This window comes from Arachis hypogaea, chromosome 10, assembly GCF_003086295.3.
Source record: "Arachis hypogaea cultivar Tifrunner chromosome 10, arahy.Tifrunner.gnm2.J5K5, whole genome shotgun sequence".
NCBI lineage: Eukaryota > Viridiplantae > Streptophyta > Magnoliopsida > Fabales > Fabaceae > Arachis > Arachis hypogaea.
The window spans coordinates 106951354-106973703 of NC_092045.1; the positions used below are offsets into that span (position 1 = coordinate 106951354).

General features: G+C 32.0%; 5 protein-coding genes and 4 non-coding genes across 10 annotated transcripts; 6 read left to right on the top strand and 3 right to left on the bottom strand.

The window, feature by feature from the left end:
- On the bottom strand, positions 1 to 1774 carry LOC112718345 (transcription factor MYB35). Its single transcript, XM_025770124.2, has 3 exons — positions 1517 to 1774; positions 1269 to 1398; positions 1 to 838 (listed from the first exon to the last, which is right to left on the bottom strand). The coding sequence occupies exons 1-3, from the start codon at positions 1647 to 1649 to the stop codon at positions 136 to 138; spliced, it is 966 nt and encodes a 321-aa protein (XP_025625909.1). The 5' UTR covers positions 1650 to 1774; the 3' UTR covers positions 1 to 135.
- Positions 1775 to 3431: 1657 nt separating this feature from the next.
- On the bottom strand, positions 3432 to 6993 carry LOC112716339 (probable prolyl 4-hydroxylase 6). Of its 2 annotated transcripts, XM_025768229.2 has the most exons (8): positions 6393 to 6993; positions 6231 to 6314; positions 6044 to 6101; positions 5751 to 5855; positions 4852 to 4909; positions 4592 to 4767; positions 4423 to 4483; positions 3432 to 3887 (listed from the first exon to the last, which is right to left on the bottom strand). In XM_025768229.2, exons 1-8 carry the CDS (start codon positions 6503 to 6505, stop codon positions 3580 to 3582), a joined length of 963 nt encoding a protein of 320 aa, XP_025624014.1. In that variant the 5' UTR covers positions 6506 to 6993; the 3' UTR covers positions 3432 to 3579. The 2 variants fall into 2 exon arrangements, with proteins under 2 accessions (XP_025624014.1, XP_025624013.1); XM_025768228.2 differs by having other exon boundaries at positions 4423 to 4767.
- A 537-nt stretch (positions 6994 to 7530) lies between these two features.
- On the top strand, positions 7531 to 9463 carry LOC140175746 (serine/threonine-protein phosphatase 7 long form homolog). Its single transcript, XM_072204294.1, has 4 exons — positions 7531 to 7596; positions 8130 to 8872; positions 8954 to 9041; positions 9143 to 9463. The coding sequence occupies exons 1-4, from the start codon at positions 7531 to 7533 to the stop codon at positions 9461 to 9463; spliced, it is 1218 nt and encodes a 405-aa protein (XP_072060395.1).
- A 6998-nt stretch (positions 9464 to 16461) lies between these two features.
- Positions 16462 to 18053, top strand: LOC112716341 (pathogenesis-related thaumatin-like protein 3.5). Its single transcript, XM_025768230.3, has 2 exons — positions 16462 to 16672; positions 17192 to 18053. The coding sequence occupies exons 1-2, from the start codon at positions 16609 to 16611 to the stop codon at positions 17938 to 17940; spliced, it is 813 nt and encodes a 270-aa protein (XP_025624015.1). The 5' UTR covers positions 16462 to 16608; the 3' UTR covers positions 17941 to 18053.
- A 1038-nt stretch (positions 18054 to 19091) lies between these two features.
- Positions 19092 to 19173, top strand: LOC112719066 (small nucleolar RNA Z199). The gene has a single exon (XR_003161385.1). It is a non-coding gene; the product is annotated as a small nucleolar RNA Z199 (small nucleolar RNA).
- Positions 19174 to 19257: 84 nt separating this feature from the next.
- Positions 19258 to 19332, top strand: LOC112719095 (small nucleolar RNA SNORD18). The gene has a single exon (XR_003161412.1). It is a non-coding gene; the product is annotated as a small nucleolar RNA SNORD18 (small nucleolar RNA).
- Positions 19333 to 19432: 100 nt separating this feature from the next.
- Positions 19433 to 19515, top strand: LOC112719067 (small nucleolar RNA U54). The gene has a single exon (XR_003161386.1). It is a non-coding gene; the product is annotated as a small nucleolar RNA U54 (small nucleolar RNA).
- A 92-nt stretch (positions 19516 to 19607) lies between these two features.
- LOC112719069 (small nucleolar RNA R64/Z200 family) lies at positions 19608 to 19702 on the top strand. Its single transcript, XR_003161388.1, has one exon. It is a non-coding gene; the product is annotated as a small nucleolar RNA R64/Z200 family (small nucleolar RNA).
- Positions 19703 to 21430: 1728 nt separating this feature from the next.
- Positions 21431 to 22348, bottom strand: LOC112717906 (uncharacterized mitochondrial protein AtMg00810). Its single transcript, XM_025769829.1, has one exon. The coding sequence runs from the start codon at positions 22346 to 22348 to the stop codon at positions 21431 to 21433; it is 918 nt and encodes a 305-aa protein (XP_025625614.1).
- Between the last annotated feature and the right edge of the window lie 2 nt (positions 22349 to 22350).

Consider the following 22350-nt stretch of genomic DNA (forward strand, 5'->3'; position numbering starts at 1 on the left):
TACTAATAACCACACAGATTCTCAGACTTTTCAATTAAGACAAAGGAAGAAATCTAATGTGAATGTCTTGTTGATTATCCAACTAATTGATTATTAAGAAGAAAATAATAATAATAAATGGCATGCAATTATGAGTCAATAATCAAAAGCATCATCCAAAAGTTCAGGGAATGCTGCTCTTATTTCACTGTCCCTGTCCAAAATACCATCCACAAATGAATCCCCTGAATTTGAACGGCCTTCACACATGCTTGCGCCGCAAGCAACAGCGCCGAATGCCTCACTGGATGACATAACCCTCTGTGGATCACACTGCTGCATCTCTGACCACATGATTGAGTCACCATGAAGAAAGTCACTCCAATCGAACGACGAGGAACAAGGAGGAGTTATTTGAGAATTGTGACAGTTATATGACTGCTGAGGGGAGCTCAATTGAGTGAGATTGGAGGATGATGACGAAGAACTCGACGAAGCAGCTTCGCTGAAGACTACATTTGGTTGGACACATTCTGAGGCCAAGACTTGTTGGTATTGCACCTGATTTTCCCAAAATTGAGCTTGTTCCTCTTGTGTCTGCTCCACCATTGGGTTGGATGGTTCTGTTCTGGTTGGTAACATATTGTTCATCAAATCCTTGTTGGCGGCTAAACCAATTTGGTTTCCTGTGCTTGGGAGGCCATTGATGCTTCCCAAGTCAGAAAGGACTTGTGACACCGGCTTATGAGTTACCGGATCGATTCCCATGTTCATAAGCTTTTTCCTCAGCTTTGTGTTCCAGTAATTCTTCACATCATTGTCTGTTCTCCCGGGAAGCCGTTTCGCAATTAATGACCATCTGCATTGAATTAAAGAAAAGGGCAACAATGTTTTTTAATGAGATTATTATACAAATAAAATGAAAATATCTTTTAGGCTTAATCAAAGGATAGAAAGGGAGAGCATGTTAATGATGTGTGCCAACTTAATGGTTAGTTCATTTCACTCTCTACATAAATCAAGAAAATACAGTTCATAATTTCCTCATGTCATAAATTATAAACCATTAACTGCATTTGCATAATGTTTTGTCATGCTAATTTTGCTTAGACTAATTGTTATATCAGAAATACAGAATTTAGTTGCATCCCACTTTGGAAAATAAATCCCATTTCCAAAATGAAGCAAAAATGTAAATGAAACATAAATGTAGTGAAAATAAATACTAATATGATAAGATTCATACACAGAATTCTCTCCAAATGTAAGTGAAAAAAAAATACACATACCTGCTTCCAATAGCTGCATGAAGGTTAATAATGAGCTCTTCTTCTTGGGGAGTGAAATTGTCATGCTTGAGATCCGGTCTGAGGTAGTTAGTCCATCTTAGCCGGCAGCTCTTTCCGCATCGGTTCAGTCCTAAAAACACATTCAAACACACAAAAAAACAAAAGGGTAATCTCAAACCATTTGAAATTATGCACCATGATTCCAATTTCAACTATCTTCATAAAGAAAGTTATGAACAAATTAGAACCTGCTTTCTTGGGAACCAAGGTCCAGTTTCCAATTCCATGGTTGGAGACATAAGCAAGTATCTTAGCATCTTCCTCAGGAGTCCAAAGACCCCTCTTCACATTGGTTTTGTCACAGCAAGGAGGTCTTCCCATTCTTGAAAAACAGAGAGAGAGAGAGAGAGTGAGAGAGAGAGAGAGATTGAAAAGATTGAAGGAATTATGTAATGAGTGATGCAATGTGCATTGAAAGGGTTTATAACTTTAAAGTGGTGAATGAGAGAAGAGAGGTATGAGGAGGCAAGAAAAGCATGCAATTTTTGGCTCCTAATAACAACAAATGCATGATTATATTTCCATCTTTATGTAAATCTCAAATGAAATTAAAAAACCAAAACCATTTGTATGACATCAGAAACATATAATGCAAGTGCTTCCAATTCCTATTTCAGGTGCAATTTGAATGACCAATTTGGTTAAAACTGATTCGGTTAATTTGATTCTGATACCATAGAATATACATGCAACTCAAAATTGTTTCATCTTATGCTACTTTATAGTGTCCACATTACAGTACACAGTACATGCACCTCTGCACAGAACAAAATAATGATGAAAATGGTCAAATGCATTATCAAAAGTCATAGTAGATAGAGCACCAGTAAGCATTCTATCAAGAAGTTATTAAAATTGGTTCCCAGAATCATACTTTTTTGTTTCTTTCTTGCATTCCTTTTTTCTTTCAATTAAAAGGGAAAAACATTTATGAGGAAGGAAAGAGTTTAATGCCAAAGAAATGTAGCTGAAAGGAATGATTTAAATACACAATTTTAGTTCATAATAACAAGTTTAGGTTGGTCCAGTTGCACCAATCCCCTTTAATGGATAGTATTGTCAGATTTACACAGTGTTTTAAGTATTGGTCAACATTACTACTGTTGTACACAAGAGAAAAATAAGGATGCACATTTATTTCCCAAAAGATGAACATATAATTTCAATAGACTTATCAGGGCAAAGATGCTTTTGAATATCAAATGGGTTGAAAGGAGTACTTTTTAAATTTGTTAGGATAAAAATACTTCAAAAATATTTTAAAATAGAATAAAAATATCCAAACATAATATATATTCTCAAAAAAAATTTCGGTATCGAATTTTGATACAACTTTTTGCAAGCAATGATTAGATAAAAGATAAAACATTTTTATTCTTAAAATTTGATACTTTCACATAAAATGAATTTTTTTTTTATCAATGGCAAAAAATATATTTTAAAAATAAAAAATAATTTAGAGATTGAATTTTAGTCTAATTTTATAATTACACAAATAATTATCCTAATATTTCTACAAAATTTTTAATTAAATGTACAATCAATTTGTCAAATAAAAAAATCATTTTGAATTCATAAAAAATATATTTTTTATTATTTTAATTGCATTTAAAAATATTTTTAATATTTTAACAAACTTAAAAAACATTTTTATTAGTAATTTGTTAATTCATTAATTCAGGACTTCTTTGTTTTAGTATACTTTACTCTTCCATTTTTAGACATTCTCATTTAAGAGCAATCTGTTAACTGTATTATGCTTTTTAAAGCAAGGATTGTGTAGAATGACCTTGCTTATAGAAGATATTAAGGAATCATCAATAATAAAATTAGTTACAAGGATAGAAGGAACATAACACACTTTAATATCACTCTTGCTTTAAGAATAATCCCTTACTTTAAAAGAAGCTCATTTTAAATATTTTCTTTTCTTTTCTTTTCAAGCATACAATTTAAAGGAACCAAAGAACCAAAGTGAGGTAAATAAATAAAGCCAAACCTGGGCAAAAAGAAACAGTATAAATATCCACTTCATATAGAAAATGTTTTAAATCTTTAGTTTTTTCTTTACCCTTTGAAAAGTAGCTAGACCAGAAAAACCAGTATCAGAAACCGCAATATATAAAGTTGCAGCTAAATTCCATGTTGCAGTTCAACTAAAAGTCTAAAACGAATGATATATACTAATATACATTATATTTGACAATGTATTTGTGACTCTACATGAAAATTGTGATAGCAAACTCCCTCATCAGCAAACATTGCAGCTCTTCATACAATACCCTTTGACATCACCATTACCAACCATATAAAGAGGGTTCTTCTCACATTCACCTACTCTAGCCCATCTAGAACAGTTCTCATTCAGATCAGCACAATCCCCACCACCACTCTCAAATTTCTTGATTGGTTTTTCAAAGTCAGCCACGTGAATCCACTTCGTTGCAGACCATTTTTCACCCTCGATCACCGGGCAGCTTCCATGCAAGCTTCTGGAATCGGTAGTCGCATCCAGATGAAGACTGAAGAACAACAGGGCATCGCCCTTCTCTGGTTTTACTGAAATGATAAGAATAAAATCCTGAGTTTAGATCACAGCCAAAAACATAATTGCAGCAAATTCTCGTGATTAGATTATGTAACAAGGAATGCCAAGATGCCAATTTTTTTAGAGAGTGGACAAGAATTAGTGCTCCCCAGATATATGTCGTTGAATTAAGTTAACCTCAACATTTTCAACATCAATTTAATCCTTCACCTTAAACTCTAATAAACTTCATACCAAGAGGTGAATAATAACTAGAACATATTGCCAAAAATGGTGAAATCATGGGTTTATATATGTACATACTCAACACTTGAGGAAAGAGAAATTTAGTTAATCTAGCACTTTGAACAAGTGGATAGAAAAGATGCCAGCTACATCATGAAAACTGAAAAGAAAATCAACCATCGAACCCTTGAAAGTAAGTTACTGAGACCACTCAATATAATGTCTTTTTGAAATATTATACAGCTTAATGCCTTAAATCTCACACGTCAAGAAATGAAGAAACCATGTCTATTGTTTGTATAACAATCGAGAAACGTGTACCTGCATATCCTTTGTGAGCACATTTGGACCAGCTCTCATCTTTTGGCTGGGATTCCTTTGCCTGAGGAAGATTTGATTCGAATCCCGTTAGTGCAAGGGGAGAGAGGGAGACAGAAGAGGTGTTCATTAGAATGGGCCATAATAGAAACAAATGTGATGAACACTTTACCTCAGCATTGGGGAAAATGGTTTCCCCACCCTTTTCGACATTAGATAAATACATCAATACAGTGGCAATCCGATGGCCACCCATAATTTGATTTGCCTTGTCATGGAAGTAATCAAAATGTGGTTCGTACTTCTGGCCATTCTCATAGTGCAAAATTTGGATAGACTCCCCATTCTCTGATGACGTCGAAGGCAGATAATTCAGTCATAGAGAGCAAAAGCAAAAATAGAATGGACCAAAGAACGATATTATCTAGTTACCTATGGGAAGGAATGTCCAAGCAGCAATCCGAGCTTCGATGGCAGCAACTACTTCATCCTTGAATATTAAAAGCAATGAAAGAAAAAAAAGACAGTAACTTTGTCAAAAACAGCTTTTAGAGAGTAAAACTTCAGTTCTTGAACACAGATGTACTTGGTAATTTTCTCAATCTAATTAGAGGAAGAAGAGTGATTTCTTGTGAGAGACGGCAGGAGTTATTGATGACCATTGAACACGCTAGACATATAAACTACTTTAAAATAAATGACTAAATGTGAGTCATCTCCAGATCATTCACTGGCCCCACTTCCTCTCTCAAGCAACATAGACTCTCTGCAGTCTTATGTGACTGTCTTTTGTTATCTATTTGATGCAAACCTCATGCTTTGTGCCAAGAGCTTCAGCGAAATTATTCAGATATGATAAGTAAAGCATTTACTTATTAATAACAGCACATAGAGTTAAAATCATTGGCAGTGTATGGAAGTAACTCCTCTCAGAATATATGTCAGCCACACACATGTGCTCACTCACCAACGCACAAAATACATACACTCACTCCCTTGGATACAAAGTTCACTTCTTCACAGACATGAACTATGGTTTTCATTGCTTAATGACCAAAAAATTACTAGGTCCCACAATTTCCATTGCTTCAAGACATTAATAAATATAACAACATTTGCGATAGTGATGGTGGTGCTGAATGGCAGTTCACTATGATTATTACTCTACATTAGTTTCATCATTCATAAAATGAAACTTGCTCCTCCTAGTTTACTCATAATCCAGAACTATCACTAAAGCCAACAAGGTATAGCATTATGAAAAAGCTAGCATTAAAAACATTTTACAGTACCTTTTATCACTAAAAGAAAATAAAAAAAATACACAATACCTGTCCCTTGCCGAGAAACATCCCAGAACTGGTTCTAACTTCACTCTCTATACTTTTCCCAGATTCATTATCCGCCACCATAGATTTCTCAAGCTTATCCTTGGCCTAAAACCATCAACAAATCAAATAAATAAATAAAAACTCAGGTAAGAAACATCATAATAAATTAATCCCCCCCCCTTCTTTTCTCTCCTTGAAGTTTTGAAATTTCTAACCGTGGAACAAAATTTCAATCAAATACTACCATTACAAGATACATAAAAAAATAAAAAATAAAAAATCAAAGAACTAACCAGAGTGATCAAATGGTCACATTCTTCGTCAGTTAAAAACTTCTTGTATATAAAAGCCCTGCATGACATCACTCACCAAATTATATTATTACTGCTAAGTTAACTATTATTTATAATAATAAAATGAAAATAAATCAATAAAAATTACCCTTTGGAAAAATTAAATAGGGGAAAAGGGGTTTTATACCTTGGTTGCCACGATAGCTGAATGACCCTTGTTGGATCAAACACTGAAGAACCACCTCTGTTCAATCTAAGAAGCGATCCATGCCTATATGAACAATAAAAATATTATAATAAGAAGAAAAAAAACTAAAAATAATAACAAAGTAGGGTGCAGGGTAATTACGTGTTCTTGGTTGCATCGGAAGAGTGCAAGCGAATTGAGGAAACAGAGAGATCGGCGAAGAGAAAGAGGAAAGATATGAAATGGATAAGGAAATGGCGACGAGACAGCAGCATTGCGCAAAATCAAAGAAATTGATGAAATTAATTTTGAGGAATTAGGGTTTGAGAGAAGGGGAAAAGTGTGAATTCTTCTTTAGATTGTATGATGTCGTTTTTTTCGTGACAATAAATTCAACGAAGTACAATGAAAACCGCCCACTGGATTTGGGTAATGGCTTCGGGTTTGAGCTTCTCTCTGTGTTTTTCTAATTTTCTAATCTCCCAACACTGTTTACTTTCTGGAAGCTTCTTCTTCCTCCCTTTGTCTTAACTCATAACACACAAATAAATAAACACTACATAATAAGGGTTTTTTTATTTAAATTAAATAAATATAAAATTTATAAAAATATATAAAATTCCATATAATTACATAAATATATAATTAGCCGCATCTCGGTTATTGAAGGATCGTGAAACCTTAATCTATATCAGAAAAGTTAAATAAAATCTCAGGATCGAAAATATATGCAAAAATAAAATACGAATTCAATATCTGAGATATACATAATGGACAAATTAATGACTCAATATCTGAATATGGTCATTTTTATTAAAACGTGTGAGTATAAACTTGATCATAATATTACTGCAGTTGGTTATATTATTGGATTGTTAAGAATTTATGGGAAACTGAATTTACATAAAAATGAAAAGAAGCATACGTGCTGGTCTTGAATTATAGGGCAATTTACGTATATAAATTGTTTGAGCTCTAATATTACGCAAATACATTGTTTCCAAATTCAATACGTAAATATATTGTTTCACTATTTTATGTAAACTGCTACTGGCAGTAGCGGTTTATAGGTGTGCATAAACCGCTACTACCTGCCGTAGTTTATGTGTGGGAGTGTGTGAGTGTAAACCGCTACTGGCAGTAGCGGTTTACGTGTGATGCTTTGCCTATATAAACCGTGGTTGTAGCTGCGGATTATGCATTTAGATGGTTTGTGGAGTTTTTTAGAGAGAGGAAATTCTAGAGAGAGGTCAGAGCAAGTTGTGAGTGGGTCCGAGGCGGCGATTTCTGGCGAATTATCATGGCAGGCAGGACCCTGTACCGACTGAACGGTGTTGCGCATATTGCCGGTTCTATTGGTGACGAGGTTAGTTAACATTTATTTTTTTCTAGGCTTTGCATATGTTAGTCAGAAAAATGGTAGGTTAGGTAGACGAATTAGAATTTATAGATTATTCCCTCTAGTTTGAAATTAGGGTTCGCATGCTAGGATGTTAGTTTACTGATTTTGGTTTAGTATTTTGAGTTTTTCTTGGTAAGTTATATATATGCCTAGTTACCTGAATTTCAAATCCCGTCAATGAATGTTATGCTATATGGTGTTGGTTTAGTTTAGGGAAAGGGATAGTTGACGTTAGTGAATTATTATAGTTTGTTTAGGATATTTGTATGATATGAAGTTTTAAATTTTAAAGCTGTACAATATTTTAAAATTTCTGGATGTTATTTAGTAAAGTATGTATGTTGTTATTTTCCCTATCGTGACTAGGGAATTTTTTTTAATACTATATAGGAGAATTTGTTGATGGTTTAAGGTATTCGTATACGGTTAGATATGGGAATTTGTTTAAGGATAGGAGAATTTAATTGGACTCTGTTTTTCTTTGTTGTTCTGTGCAGCCCACTAGGTGTATATACAGTGTGAGACGGCAACAGAATATGCCCATGCATGATAGGATCATCCCGTATTTAGAGAGGGCTGAATTGTACCATTTGGCAAGGCTAAACAGCCAATGGTTCTGGTTGGATGAGCCGCTTGTTAGTGCGTTCGTTGAGAGGTGGCGTCCTGAGACGCATACGTTCCACATGCCTTTCGGAGAATGCACAGTGACATTGCAGGACGTGGCATTTCAGCTAGGGCTGCCTGTGGATGGGGAGGCTGTGAGTGGTTGCCTTGGTGAGTTTGAGAAATACATGGAGGGTGGCCGACCAGCTTGGGAGTGGTTTGAGGACCTATTCGGTGAGCGGCCTCCACCAAATAAGGTCAAGCACATGACAGTACACTTTACATGGTTTCACGAGAGGTTTAGGGTGCTACCACCAGATGCGAGCGAGGAGACTGTCCGTATCTACGCACGGGCCTACATCATGATGTTGTTATCGACTCAGTTATTTGGGGACAAGAGTGCGAACCGGGTACATATACGGTGGTTGCCATTTGTGGCAAACCTTGATGACATGGGCAGGTATAGCTGGGGGTCAGCCGCTTTGGCATGGCTGTACCGATGCATGTGTCGGGTAGCGAACATGAATGTGACTAATCTTGCGGGCCCGCTCCAGTTGCTACAGAGTTGGATATTCTGGCGGTTTCCGTCTTTGAGGCCGGCCGGGTTTGAGGTTTTCTCTTTCCCACTGGCATCCAGGTATGGGTTATGCTTTTTTAGTTTTAACAAATTTCTTGGGGTTTTTTTTTTAAGTTTGTGTCTCATATGACTTAAATTTAGGTGGTCTGCCTATTTACCTCCTAACGATGGAAAGGAGCAGCGGGTCATTAGGTATCGGCTTGCGTTGGATCGATTGACCGCTCGTGATGTAAGTTTTATAGCAATTAGAGTTTCATTTTTTGTTTGCTCTCTATTCGTGACTAGATATATACTTGTTGTTGTAATGTATGATGAGTTCTGAAATTTCAGATTGTATGGGAGCCCTACTCCGCACTTGATGTACTTGCCGTGGTCCATCCAGAGATACTTACAGAGGAGCATAGTCGCATGTGGCGAGCCGTGACTACTTTGATATACTTTGCGGTCATCGAGTGGCATCAGGTTGACAGGGTTGTTCCACAGCTGGGTGGAGTACAACATATCCTCGAGGACGTCTTCAGTAGAGCAATGGAACCTTCCATCGTGCATGTGACCCCAAGGATCCACCGAGGCAGATCAGCATATGATTCCTCCCAATCGCCATATATTTGTGCTACTGCCTTCTGCTTCGCCAACCACACCTTCCGATAACTAGGCCTGAATCCATAAGTCGCCTCCGTTGCCTCTTGCAACACCTTAATAGACACCAACGCATCAGCTCGAACCAATGGATAGATCCTCGCACAGATGACATGATAATCAAGCTGCTTGTGGTCGCTTGATATCGATGTGGCCATAGACGTGTGCGGACCGTTGTACCTCCTAACTTCCCATGTGCTCTTCCTTTTCCGCATGACTATCCGAATCAACCACGTGCACCCGTTACCAAACTCCTTGCATCTCCCTTGGTATTTCAGATGTCCGACTCCATAACCTTGTACTCAACTCCACGCCAAATACTGTAATCTTTTACACTCAACACGGCTTCCTCTTTACTCTGGAAGGATTGGCCAATCTGAAATTCAGTCATAGATGTCCCATCATGCATCCCCTGCCCATCGAATGTTGCATCAGCATTCTGCTATTGGCCGATGGCTTCCAAGTTCAAAGAAGAGAGGTGGGGAGGGTACTCCTGTGTTGCAGAACCGGAACCTCCATGGGCTGAACGTCCACCTCTTGGAATATCATCATCACTATCCCCACCAATATCGACAGGCTCCTCATCTGAATCATCGTCAAACAGTGCATTCTCAACTCGATCCGGTTCGGCATCGCATTCAAAATCAGGAACAACAGGACCAACATATGCATGAACAGCCCCAACACGTTCGGGCTCCGCATTCGGAACTGCCACTGCTACCACAGGCATCGATGTTGATGCACCACCAGCTGGGGTCGACTGAGGATTAGGTGCCGATGCCCCAGAGCTATCCACACCATCTTCCAACTTCGCAAACAGCTCAGTTACCCTCACCTCCGGAAAACTACGCCTGCAGTGAAACAAGACCTGCAAGTCTTCATCCGACCCGATCACGAAGGTCTCATATCTCACACCAGTTGAGACAACATCAATGGGAATCTTGTAAAATAATTTTTTTACCCACTTCGTCCCACAGGTACCGAGCTTCCGTAATATGCTTTGCTTAATCTCCGCCAACGTATTCGACGATCGGATAAAAACACTAAGCGGTTCTCTATCTGTGAATTTTACACCATGCCTTTTGCTCTTTTGAATTTTTCCAGAGCAGTGAACCAGAGCCACAAAACTATCCTCTCCCTCCATTTGTGAATAACACTCTACCTCTCTACATTTGACCCCTCTACGGTTTATATAGGTAGCCTCATTCAGCCCATCACACGTAAACCGCTACTGGCAGTAGCGGTTTACACACACACGTAAACCGCTACTGCCAGTAGCGGTTTACACTCACACACACGCACGTAAACCGCTGCTGCCAGCATCGGTTTACACTCACACACTCCTACACATAAACCGCGGCAGGTAGTAGCGGTTTATGCACACCTATAAACCGCTACTACCAGTAGCGGTTTACATAAAATAGTGAAACAATGCATTTGCGTATTGAATTTGGAAACAATGTATTTGCGTAATATTGAGGTTCAAACAATTTATATACGTAAATTGCCCTGAATTATATGAAATTACTATAGATACTTCTTATTTTACTGTATAACTGTTTATGGTGAATTCAAATTTTTTTACGAGTATGTTATTTTCTTTAGGTTGAAATGGTGTTTATATATTATAAATAAAATTTTTAAAGTTTTATTTTAATAATAAATAATAAATAAATTAAAAATTAAATTTTTTATAAGGTTTTTTGATAAATAATAAATAAATATGTTTGTTTTTATTGAAATAAATTAAATTATTAATTAAATATACTTGTATTATTATACTAATTATTTATGAATACTGACAAATTATTATATTTCATTATTTATATTTGTATATTTTTTATTATTTATAAATTAAATTATTTATGATTATTTTAAAAGAGTACTATATTTAATAAAATTATTGTCTCTTAGATATTATTATGTGATATTATTAGACTAATTTTATATTATACAGATACTATCTTACTATACCAAGAGCATTGTTAGATTAAATATGTATAACCAATTTATTTTTATATATGCATAATTTAATTTAATGATGTCATTTTTTAAATTAATTTTGCTTACAAAAAATGCAAATATATTTATTTTTATTGAATTAAATTAAATTATAATCATCTAAGTTTTAAATGAAATATTTTTATAATTTTAAAATTTAAAATTATTTGAATTAAATTAGATGAGCATATCTCATGTACTGAGTCACCAATTTACATATTGTGCGTATCTCACTACTGAATTCATATTCTAGTTTTGCATGTGTCTCGGATACTGATACTCCATTTAACTCTTCTAACACATATTGGAATCTTAGTACAAAGATGTGTTCAATTTTTAAAATTCTCTAATTTAATTAAAAAATCCAAATAATAAATATTAAAATCTCAATAATTACATTTTTTTAAGACAATTAATTTATATATATTTAGAATTAATTTTATCGTAATAAAATTCGTTGAAATTTCGTTCTTTTAGTTTAAATATATATTAAAATTTAATTAAAAACAAAATTAATTTGTCTTCACTCTTGAGAATAATTTTCAAACATTTTAAAAATAATAAATACAGAATAGAGGAGGTGACCAAATAGTCAAAGGAAAATAATTGAAACTTAATTGCAACAAAACAAAAAAAAAAAACTTAATTGAGTTGACTTGACAACAAATTTTAAACATTATTCTAATTTTTAACCATTGCAAATGAGATTAGACTAATTAAGATTGAGTTGGTTTGATATTTATTATTACATACGAGATATAAAAGCACTAATTTATTAACTAATAAATTTTTAAATAGAATTAATTTTACAAAAAATTAATTTTTAGTTTATCGAATTAAGAGATATATTAAAAAGTAAAAAGAAAGTCATATATGATAAGAATATAATAATAATAAGAGCATTTAAATTTAAACCAATTTAAATTAAATTATTTATCTAATTTAATTTAAATTAAAAATTGACTAAAAACTGCACTAATTTAAATTGAGAAAAACTTAAAATAGTCTCTAACAATTACTTCGAAAGATAACGAGGCCCTTAACAAAAAAAAAAAAATCCAACCCAACCCCTGACAATTATCTCAAAAGGACAACGAGATTTTTGTGCAAAAAAAAAACAATGTTTTTTTTTTGTACAAGAGCTAATCAGTCCAAAAAAAAATCAGGAACCGGATTGAATATTTTTTTTTCTTAGGAGTCTCGTTATCTTTTCAAGATAATTATCAGAGATCGGATGGAGTATTCACTCATTTAAATTTGATTAGATTGTGACAAATCACGTAAATTAGATAGAATTTGAAATCTACTTTTCAAAATCTATTTAATTTAATTCAAATCACACAATATAATATAATATTATTATTTTATTTATAATTTATAATATGTTTAATTTGTTATACATTTTTATTTTATTCATATTTTATTATTATTTTGTGAATATTTTATGAATTTTAAGAAGATATTTATTTATTCTAATCAACTTGTAATTTTGTTTTTATTTTTATGTTATTATTATTTTTAAAATACTATTAAGACTTATTATATTATTATTGGTTATTTGAAATTTAATATTAAAATTTATTATGTATATTTTTTTTTATAAAATTGTAAATCTAATTTAATCTAAGTCGTTTAAAATTGAATTAGATTGTCTAAAAAAATACCTCTGTTAATAATTTGCCATTTTATTTTATAATGAAATATGTTGAGAGAGTAGATTGAGTAATTTATTATAAATAATGTGTCCCTTCTAGTATTTGTAATATTTTTAATGGATTTTGTTATCTTTTTATAAAAATATAATTATCTGTTTGTGTTTGTTTCTACTTGTTTTGGATCTTGAAAATTAATAGGTTGAGTTTACTGGCTTTTTTACCTAAATGCGCAGCAAGAAAACATTAATTCCCAAAATGCGCATGGCTGGAAATCTTTCTGAAAATGCGCATTATCATTTTGTGGCCGCTGCCCGTGAAATGGATTTGAACTCCATTTCAATTGAAGTGCCCACGAAATGGGCAATCCATTTCATGGCAACCACACACGAAATGGGTATCCCATTTCCTTAAGTGCAGCAGCGAAATGGGTATCTCACGTTGAAAATATCTTTTTATAAAGATATTTTTTAATAATTAAAATTTAACATATATAATTGATTAAATCGTATTATTTTTGTCAAAATCAGGTTAGGCAAATTAATCTGACCGAAAAATGGTAAATCAAATCTTGAACTGGTCTAAGTTAATATTATTTTTTATAGAAAATGACTAAAATACTTTTATTATATATATATATATATATTAATTTTGAGAATCCTAAATTTTAGTACTTTATTTTTCTATCCTAAGATTAGGATTTAGAAGTTTTAAAATTAACATATATATATATATATATATATAATATATAAAATAAGAGTATTTTAATCATTCTCTATAATAAGGGTATTGTAGTCATTTTTTATAAAAAATAATATTAATTTAGACCAGTTCAAGATTTAATTCACCATTTTTTCGGTTACATTAATTTGTCTAGCCTAATTTTGACAAAAATAATATGATTTAATCGATTATATATATTAAATTTTAATTACTAAAAAATACCTTTAAAAAAAAGACATTTTAGCCGTCTTTATTTAAGTGGCTCCCTCTGTGAAAACATAATCGTATCCAAAGATGTTTCCAAATTTAGAAAGTGATGTCATTGCCTTATTCTAAGCTTGTTAATAAAAAAAACACCATTTTAAGAGTGAAAATATCTAATAACATAAAGTCATAAATCAAAAAAATAGTCAACTCAAAATCTAAAAGTGAAAAAAAAAATAGTCAACTCAAAATTTCCAAATTCCTTTGCATTTTTTTTCCCTTTAAGATTCTGAGTTGACTATTTTTTTAATTTGTGACTTTATGTTATTAGATATTTTCACTCTTAAAATGGTGATTTTTTTATATTACCAAGCTTAGAATAAGGCAATAACATCACTTTCTAAAATTTGGAAACATCTTTGGATGCGATTATGTTTTCATAGAGGGAGCCACTCAAATAAAGACGGCTAATTAAAATGTCTTTTTTTAAAGGTATTTTTTAGTAATTAAAATTTAATATCGATTAAATCATATTATTTTTGTCAAAATTAGGCTAGACAAATTAATTTAACCGAAAAAATGGTGAATTAAATCTTGAACTGATCTAAATTAATATTATTTTTTATAAAAAAATAACTACAATACTCTTATTATAGAGAATGATTAAAATACTCTTATTTTATATATTATATATATATATATATGTTAATTTTAAAAATTCTAAATCCTAATCTTAGGATAGAAAAATAAAGTACTAAAATTTAGGATTTTCAAAATTAATATATATATATAATAAAAGTATTTTAGTCATTTTCTATAATAGGATATTATAGTCATTTTCTATAAAAAATAATATTAACTTAGACCAATTCAAGATTTGATTTACTATTTTTCGGTCAGATTAATTTGCCTAACCTGATTTTGACAAAAATAATACGATTTAATCAATTATATGTGTTAAATTTTAATTATTAAAAATATCTTTATAAAAAGATATTTTCAACGTGAGATACCCATTTCGCTGCTGCACTCAAGGAAATTGGATACCCATTTCGTGTGTGGTTGCCATGAAATGGATTGCCCATTTCGTGGGCACTTCAATTGAAATGAAGTTCAAATCCATTTCACGGGCAGCAGCCACAAAATAGCAATGCGCATTTTTAGAAAGATTTTCAGCCATGTACATTTTGAGAATTAATATTTTTTTTACTGCGCATTTAGATAAAAAAGCCTGAGTTCACTTGTATTTTGAAACTGGTATTTGTAATTAGATTTACTTACAATGAAAAGTCCATTTTTTATAGCGGACACTAAATGTATGGTCTTATTACGGTATTAAAAAAAATTGAATCAAAATAAATGATAAAGAGAAAGAGATGAGACAAAATCAAAACAATTTGCTGTATAAATGACCTTACTTAACTATAAAAATGTTCCAACGTGAATCCAACTTATCTCCGTTAATGGTTTTTGACTTTTTGTTGAGGTGGCTAGTAGAATTGCTATTGGGACAAATAGAAATGTCTGTGGTAAGTGCCTAAGTGGTAACGAAAATTGGAGTTTCAGTAAAGGCTCAATTTAGTTTTTGTCTATTTTTAGGAAAAAGATTTTTGTTAAAAAAAAAAATTGATTTTCAGTTTTTATATTTTGGAACCGTTAAAAGATTCATTAAATAGTAATAATAATTACTTGAGAAGATTTATTTGTATTTTATATGAGTTTTAAATTTTTATAAAGTTTTTTTAATAATATAATTAATTATGACGACTATCTTCTTTATCTATTATTATTATTATTATTATTATTATTATTATTATTATTTTGTAACCATATTTTATTATCATTGTTATTTTGTTTCTGGTTATTAACTTATTATTATCAATACCAATATCATTAACATTAATGTTCTCTTATTTTATTTCTTATTTAATGTTATTTTTTTTAAAAAAGTATTTGTGCTGTAATTATTTTTACGATATTATTTTTAACAACGGTATTTTTCTACTTATCTGTTATCAAAAGAAGAAATTTTCAAAAATAAATTTATTAATAGTTTATAAGAGTTTAAAATAATAAAATCGTTACAAATTATAAATAAAATTCTCACAAAATTAATTTTTGTTATTATTTAAATAATTTTTTAACCGTGTTGTCTCAAAATAAAAAAAAGTTAAAAATCAAAGTATTTTTTTTAAACAGAAATGGTCTTATCTTTCATAAAAATGGACAATAACCAAATTAGATGTTTACTAAAAATTGATAACATAATAACCTCTCACTAGGCAATATTTTCATCATTCTCACTCTAGTGTGCACGTGTCAATTTCATCGAAGCTCCTTAATCATTGTTTTACTTTTCTTCAAGCGATGATACAATGCTTGAAGTTCACCATTATCATCATTCTTCTTGCTTTTCTGTAAATTAAAGAATATCCACATCAAATCTTGAAGTACAATTGAAGAAGAAACACTTCATTGGCTTCCTTTCCCTAATCTTCAACCGCATTTTTATATATATACACACAACATTCACTACCTCCATCTTCATTTTCCAGCACTCATACCAATTTATTCAGAATGCAGCTTCCAAAGTCCATTTCCACCTTGCTTTTCTTCATAATCTGCCCTTCCATTTTTTATGGTAATAATTACATATTTCAACTCTCTACTATTCCCAAACAATAGAAACAGATATATATTATTTCCTGTCAAATTTGTTTGGTTTTATAATACTCTTATAATCTAAAGTGTAATTGAATTTGAATATTTTACTTTGGACCATAGTTATATAAAATGCAATACGTCTTGATACGCGAATAGATACATGATACATCATATTGAATATATTTATATAAAAAATATATTTATGACATTTTAGTATGTAAATGAATTGTAAATTAGTAAACTCATATAACTATGTTTCGGACAATAATACCATGCCTCAAATATAGTTTTGTGCATTACACACTAGGATAATCTATGATATAGATTTTATCATTTTAGCATAATTTTACATTACTAACTTGGATTAGCTTAATGCATCATACATCAAGTTAATCTCTGTATATTTAAGTGATTTCCATTTATTTCAATGTTACAACATGTAAAAATTTTGCAAAATTATTGGTTTGTTGAAATGACAAAATATATATAAATGCAGGGAATATTGTTATAGAAGCACATAATGCAACATTCTATGTGCACAATAAATGTCCTTTTCCAATATGGCCAGCAACTGCACCAAACAATGGCCAACCAATAATAGCAGATGGTGGATTCTACCTTGCTCCAAACCAAACCCAAAAGATCATAGCACCATTGACATGGAACGGTAGAATTTGGGCTAGAACTGGTTGCAACTTCAATTCGAATTGGAAACCAGCATGCCAAACCGGAGATTGCGACGGAAGACTAGCCTGCAAGGGGCTCATAGGCACGCCCCCTGCAACACTAGTCGAGTTCTCGCTCCAGGGCGAGAAAAAGGCTAGTTTCTATGACGTTAGCCTCGTTGATGGCTATAACATACCGGTTTCCGTGATGGCAAAGAACAAGGATCCTAAATGTTCAATCCTAGGATGCTTAAAAGAGTTAAAAAATTATTGCCCCCATGAGCTTGAGGTTTTGAACACTAGAGGAGAAGTTGTGGCTTGTAAAAGTGCTTGTTTGGCTTTTGATGTTGACAATTTCTGTTGTAGGAATGAATATGGTAGTCCAGAGAAGTGCAAGCCTAATGTGTACTCAAACATTTTTAAGGAGGCTTGTCCATATTATTTTAGTTATGCTTTTGATACACCTACTCCTTTGGCGAATTGTTTTTCTAAAGAGTATGTGTTAACGTTTTGTCCTTATGGGTTGGGTGGTGGTGATAATAACGGTGATGGTAATGGTGGTAAGTACCAATCTGAGTAAGTGAGTAGAATTTTGATATGAATTTAAGAACTAATTTATTAATGTATTTGCCTTGGTTATGTGTGGTGGTTGATTTCATCAGAATAAATCAAATTAATACTTATTGTTTGAAATATAGCAATGAAGTTGTGTATGTGGATCAATTCTAATATTGAGATTAAGAGGGGTATTGAATTTTATTGGTTGACATTATTGGCACTAATTAGTTGTTGCTGCTACAAAAGGAACACATTTCTTGCATTTTTTTTTTTGAAAAAATTTTCACTTCTGAAAAAGCAGTTTTTCTACTTTTGCATGTGGGCTTTTGAATTCTCTTTATAAGAAGTGTACCTTAAACTCACAATGTCAGTATTATCATATGTCTTGATCTATATAAAATGTTTTGTTGGTGAAAAAATTGTACATACTTACATCCATGTTGCTATGTATCATGTTATATGTCGATATTATTATTGTTATTTTACATAGATTTTTTTTGGAAGATCTATTTAACAATGTGTTAGTAAAAATTTAAAATAAATAATTTTATAGGTTTTTTATTTTTTACTTGAAACAAATACAATTTTTTTTTACTAATATTTACTAATTTTTTAAAATTATTTTTTTATTTTAAATTCTAAATCCTAAATTTTAAATTATAAATCCTAATTTTAAATCTGAAATTTCAAAAAAAAAAGGCTAAAAAAATAATTTTATAATAAAAGAATTGACTAATTAAAAATTAATTTTTTATACTTATTTAATATATAAAGTAAAAAATTAATTAACGTTAATTTTATCATTTTTATAAATTCACTAATCTCATTCCTTGGAATACAAACATAAAAAAAAATAGTCACAAAAAAAAAACATAAAAAAAATATATTAAATAGGCTGGAAAATTGGGCTGATAATGTTTTATGAACTGAATAGAAACAAAGCTTCGAAGTTGTTTTTGATCAGGCCCATAACCCAGTCACCCCTTTGACCCTTTCCCTGTTTAGGGTTTCTACGTTCTACTTTGCCGTCGAAATCCTCTTTATAAACCGATGCAGCATCTTCTTTCAGTCACTTCCTCCAGGTTATGCTTTTTCATTCCTCCATATTTCTGAGTTAGATCCCTTACTTAGGTTACTCTATTTCGCTTCTTTCTTAATCGTGTGTTTGTTTTCAATCAAGTGATGAGAAAATAAAACTGCAACAATATGAAATGGATTCAATCCATGATTACCTGTATTTAAGTCTCTGATGATTTACTAGCACCTTTTTGTTTCTCCTATTCAGCTTCTTTTTCATTATTATTATTTTTTAATTTTGTTTTCGTGAATTGAAAGCTAAGAGACATGATGATTTTTATATTGGTCCGTGTTTCTGAATTACCGTGACCGACATCTTTTTCCAATCTCTGATCTCTATTAGCGAAATAACAAAGCGTATTTCCCTTTTTCCCCAAATCTTAGGGTTTTGAATTTTACATCTCAAATTCAACTATTCTGAACCTTCAATTAGTGGTTGCTCTGTGATTTCTTGCATACATTGCAGTATACGCTATTCTGATTTAATGTATGAGCAGAAATTTTATTGCGTATGAGAGCTGCTGCTAATTTGCTATATTGTTCTAACCACAATTGTTGATTTTGTTTTTCGTTTTGTTGAAATTTTCAGCTGAAATTGAATAATAGATTCGTGTTCTGCTGTGACGAACTAAGAATAAAATTCACATGTCAGACTTCAGAGATTTTTCAAAAGTCAATGAGAATGATAATTCTTCACTGAGCAGAAACTAGAAATTTATTTAGTTTTATTATTTTTTTAAGAAATTTTGGAAAATTTTATTGACGGGAGATTTCTCCGAAGGAGTCTCATACATAATTGAGAGCAAACTTAATTGGTGTTTGCATAGTTCTCAAGTAACCGTCAGAGATCAATGCTCATCGGCGTCGACGGCGCCGCCCTAACGGGTGGCATCTCCGCCGGGGGCTGTCTCATATTCCATTGCCTTGTGGAGCGGCGTCGCTGCCTTTACCATTTGGGACTGGCCATGAGACATACATTTCAATTTATAAATATTTTTAGGTTATATAATTTAGTAAAGTATACTTTTTATTCTTAAGGAATGAATTTGTTTTCAAAAGTATTTTTGATTGGTTAGTTATATTTAATTTTATCTTTTTAGATTTGTGTCAAAATTATACTGAATTTTAATTTCATGTAATATCTTAGAAATAAAATTTAAAATTCTTAGGGATAAGTTTAACACTTTGAAAATATAATTGAAAACGTTGGCAGATTAAATTTTAGGGCATTTTCTAATATTAGGGACAAAATCCTATAATTTGTTTTCGAGTATACATAATGTGATATAATGTATATTAGTAGATAATGGTGTCAAATTGAATTTAGTTATGCATATGCTTAGAGTAATTTATTAAATATTCTGCTTTATCGATTCTATACATCAAAATTAGTCACCAATACAATTCATGCTGGTTCTATGGTGGTGAAAGTATATTTGGATCTTAGTGGTTTAAATATAATTTTTTATCTTAACTATTAATTTTTTATCTTAACTATTAAAAAATAGTGATGAATGGTTTAGATTAAATGATTATTATATATTAAAAATTATAATAATATAAATAAATTATTTAACATTTTTAAAATTTTGATTTTACTTTTTTATTCCTTTTTCTCAATTTGTTCTCCCTTTATCCTATCATCCACTTTGCTATCTTTCTCTTATGATAGTAAATTAGATATAATTATGAATATTTTTTTCTAATTAATGTAAAATTTGAGGCAAAAATAGAAGCTCCTATAAAAAACAATACGCATCACTTACATATCATGGGTATGAAGCAACCATAGCACTTTTGACCAAGTGAATTCGTCTTTTATTGAGGTTTAGTCTAGAATACAACATATTGGATCTGTGAAGTGGCAACTAGCAAGGCATTGAAATTGTATATTAGATACCATTTAACAAGGCACAACCCAGTCATCAAAGATCAGTTCAGTTTTTGGTGTTAAAAATTGTATAGAAATTAATTATTACTTTTTACCACTGTTTTTATCTCAAAGATACAGCAAGTGGCGCGATGGTGGTTATTTTTATGAAGAAAAACAAGAGAAAGAAGATGATGGTACTTAAGTAATTTACTATGTTATTTTTTAATTTTTTTTTATTTGTACCACCAAGATCCTTAATATATCTTTTCTCACCTAAGACAAAGCCTATTCACTTTTCCCACCTAAGACAAAGCTTACAAAATTATCGTAGAGAAATTCGTTTGCAATATTTGTAAATTATGTATAATAGCATTGAAACAAATTGTATGATAGTATGTACATTTGTTACAGGTGGCGGTTAAAAGAATGGCGGGGAAGTGAACAGTATCCGAGGCAGAGAATAGATGTCCAACAAGGAGCAGGTGCAAGTGGTTTGGTGAAGATGTCCGCATTTTGTTCTTTGCTGGAAATTGACTGGAAATTGGCAAAAGTTTGATAAGACCTATTTTTCTCGTACGACGTGGCAATCGACTTCGATGTGTTTAGTGCGCTCATGAAAAATGGGATTGGCAGCAATGTGACGAGCGGATTGGCTGTCACAATAGATAGGAATAGGACTAGAACAAGGTAAGCCAAGATCAGACATAAGATAAGAGAGCCATTGAGCTTCACAAGTTGCTGAGGCAAGAGCACGATACTCTGCCTCTGAAGAGGATTTGGACACTGTCAATTGTTTCTTACTCTTCCATGAAATGAGGGAGGTCCTCAAGTAGAAACAGAAACCAGAAATGGACCTTCTTGTATCGATGCATGATGCCCAATCGGCGTCAGAGTAACCCGAAAGCAACAAATCTGAGGAAGTTGAGAAAAATGAGAAAAATAAACCAGCTGCAGGGGCTTGTTTGAGATACTTTAAGACACGAATGGCAGCTTGATAATGAGCAGTGGTTGGACAATCAAGGCAGTGACTGAGTTTGTCAACGGCAAAAGAAATGTCAGGTCTTGTTGTGGTAAGATAAACAAGCTTGCCAATTAATCGTCGATATGAAGCCACATCAGAATAGGGAGGAGTTGAATTTTTACTTAACTTGTTAGAGTAGTCCATAGGAGTAGATACAGGTTTACAATCAGTCATACCATAGTCAGCTAGAAGATCAAGCACATATTTTCGTTGATTAACAGCAATTCCCTTGCTTTCCCTGGCGACTTCTAGTCCTAAGAAGAATTTAACATCCCCAATATCCTTGATTTTGAAAGCCTCATGAAGGTGTCTCTTGGTAGATTCAATCTCTTGTATATTATTCCCAGTGAGTATGAGATCATCAACATAGGCTAGGGCAGCAGTGAAGGTCTCACCGGTCCGTTTTGTGAAGAGAGAGTAGTCATGTTTGGATTGAGAATAACCAAGAGATGTGAGCATAG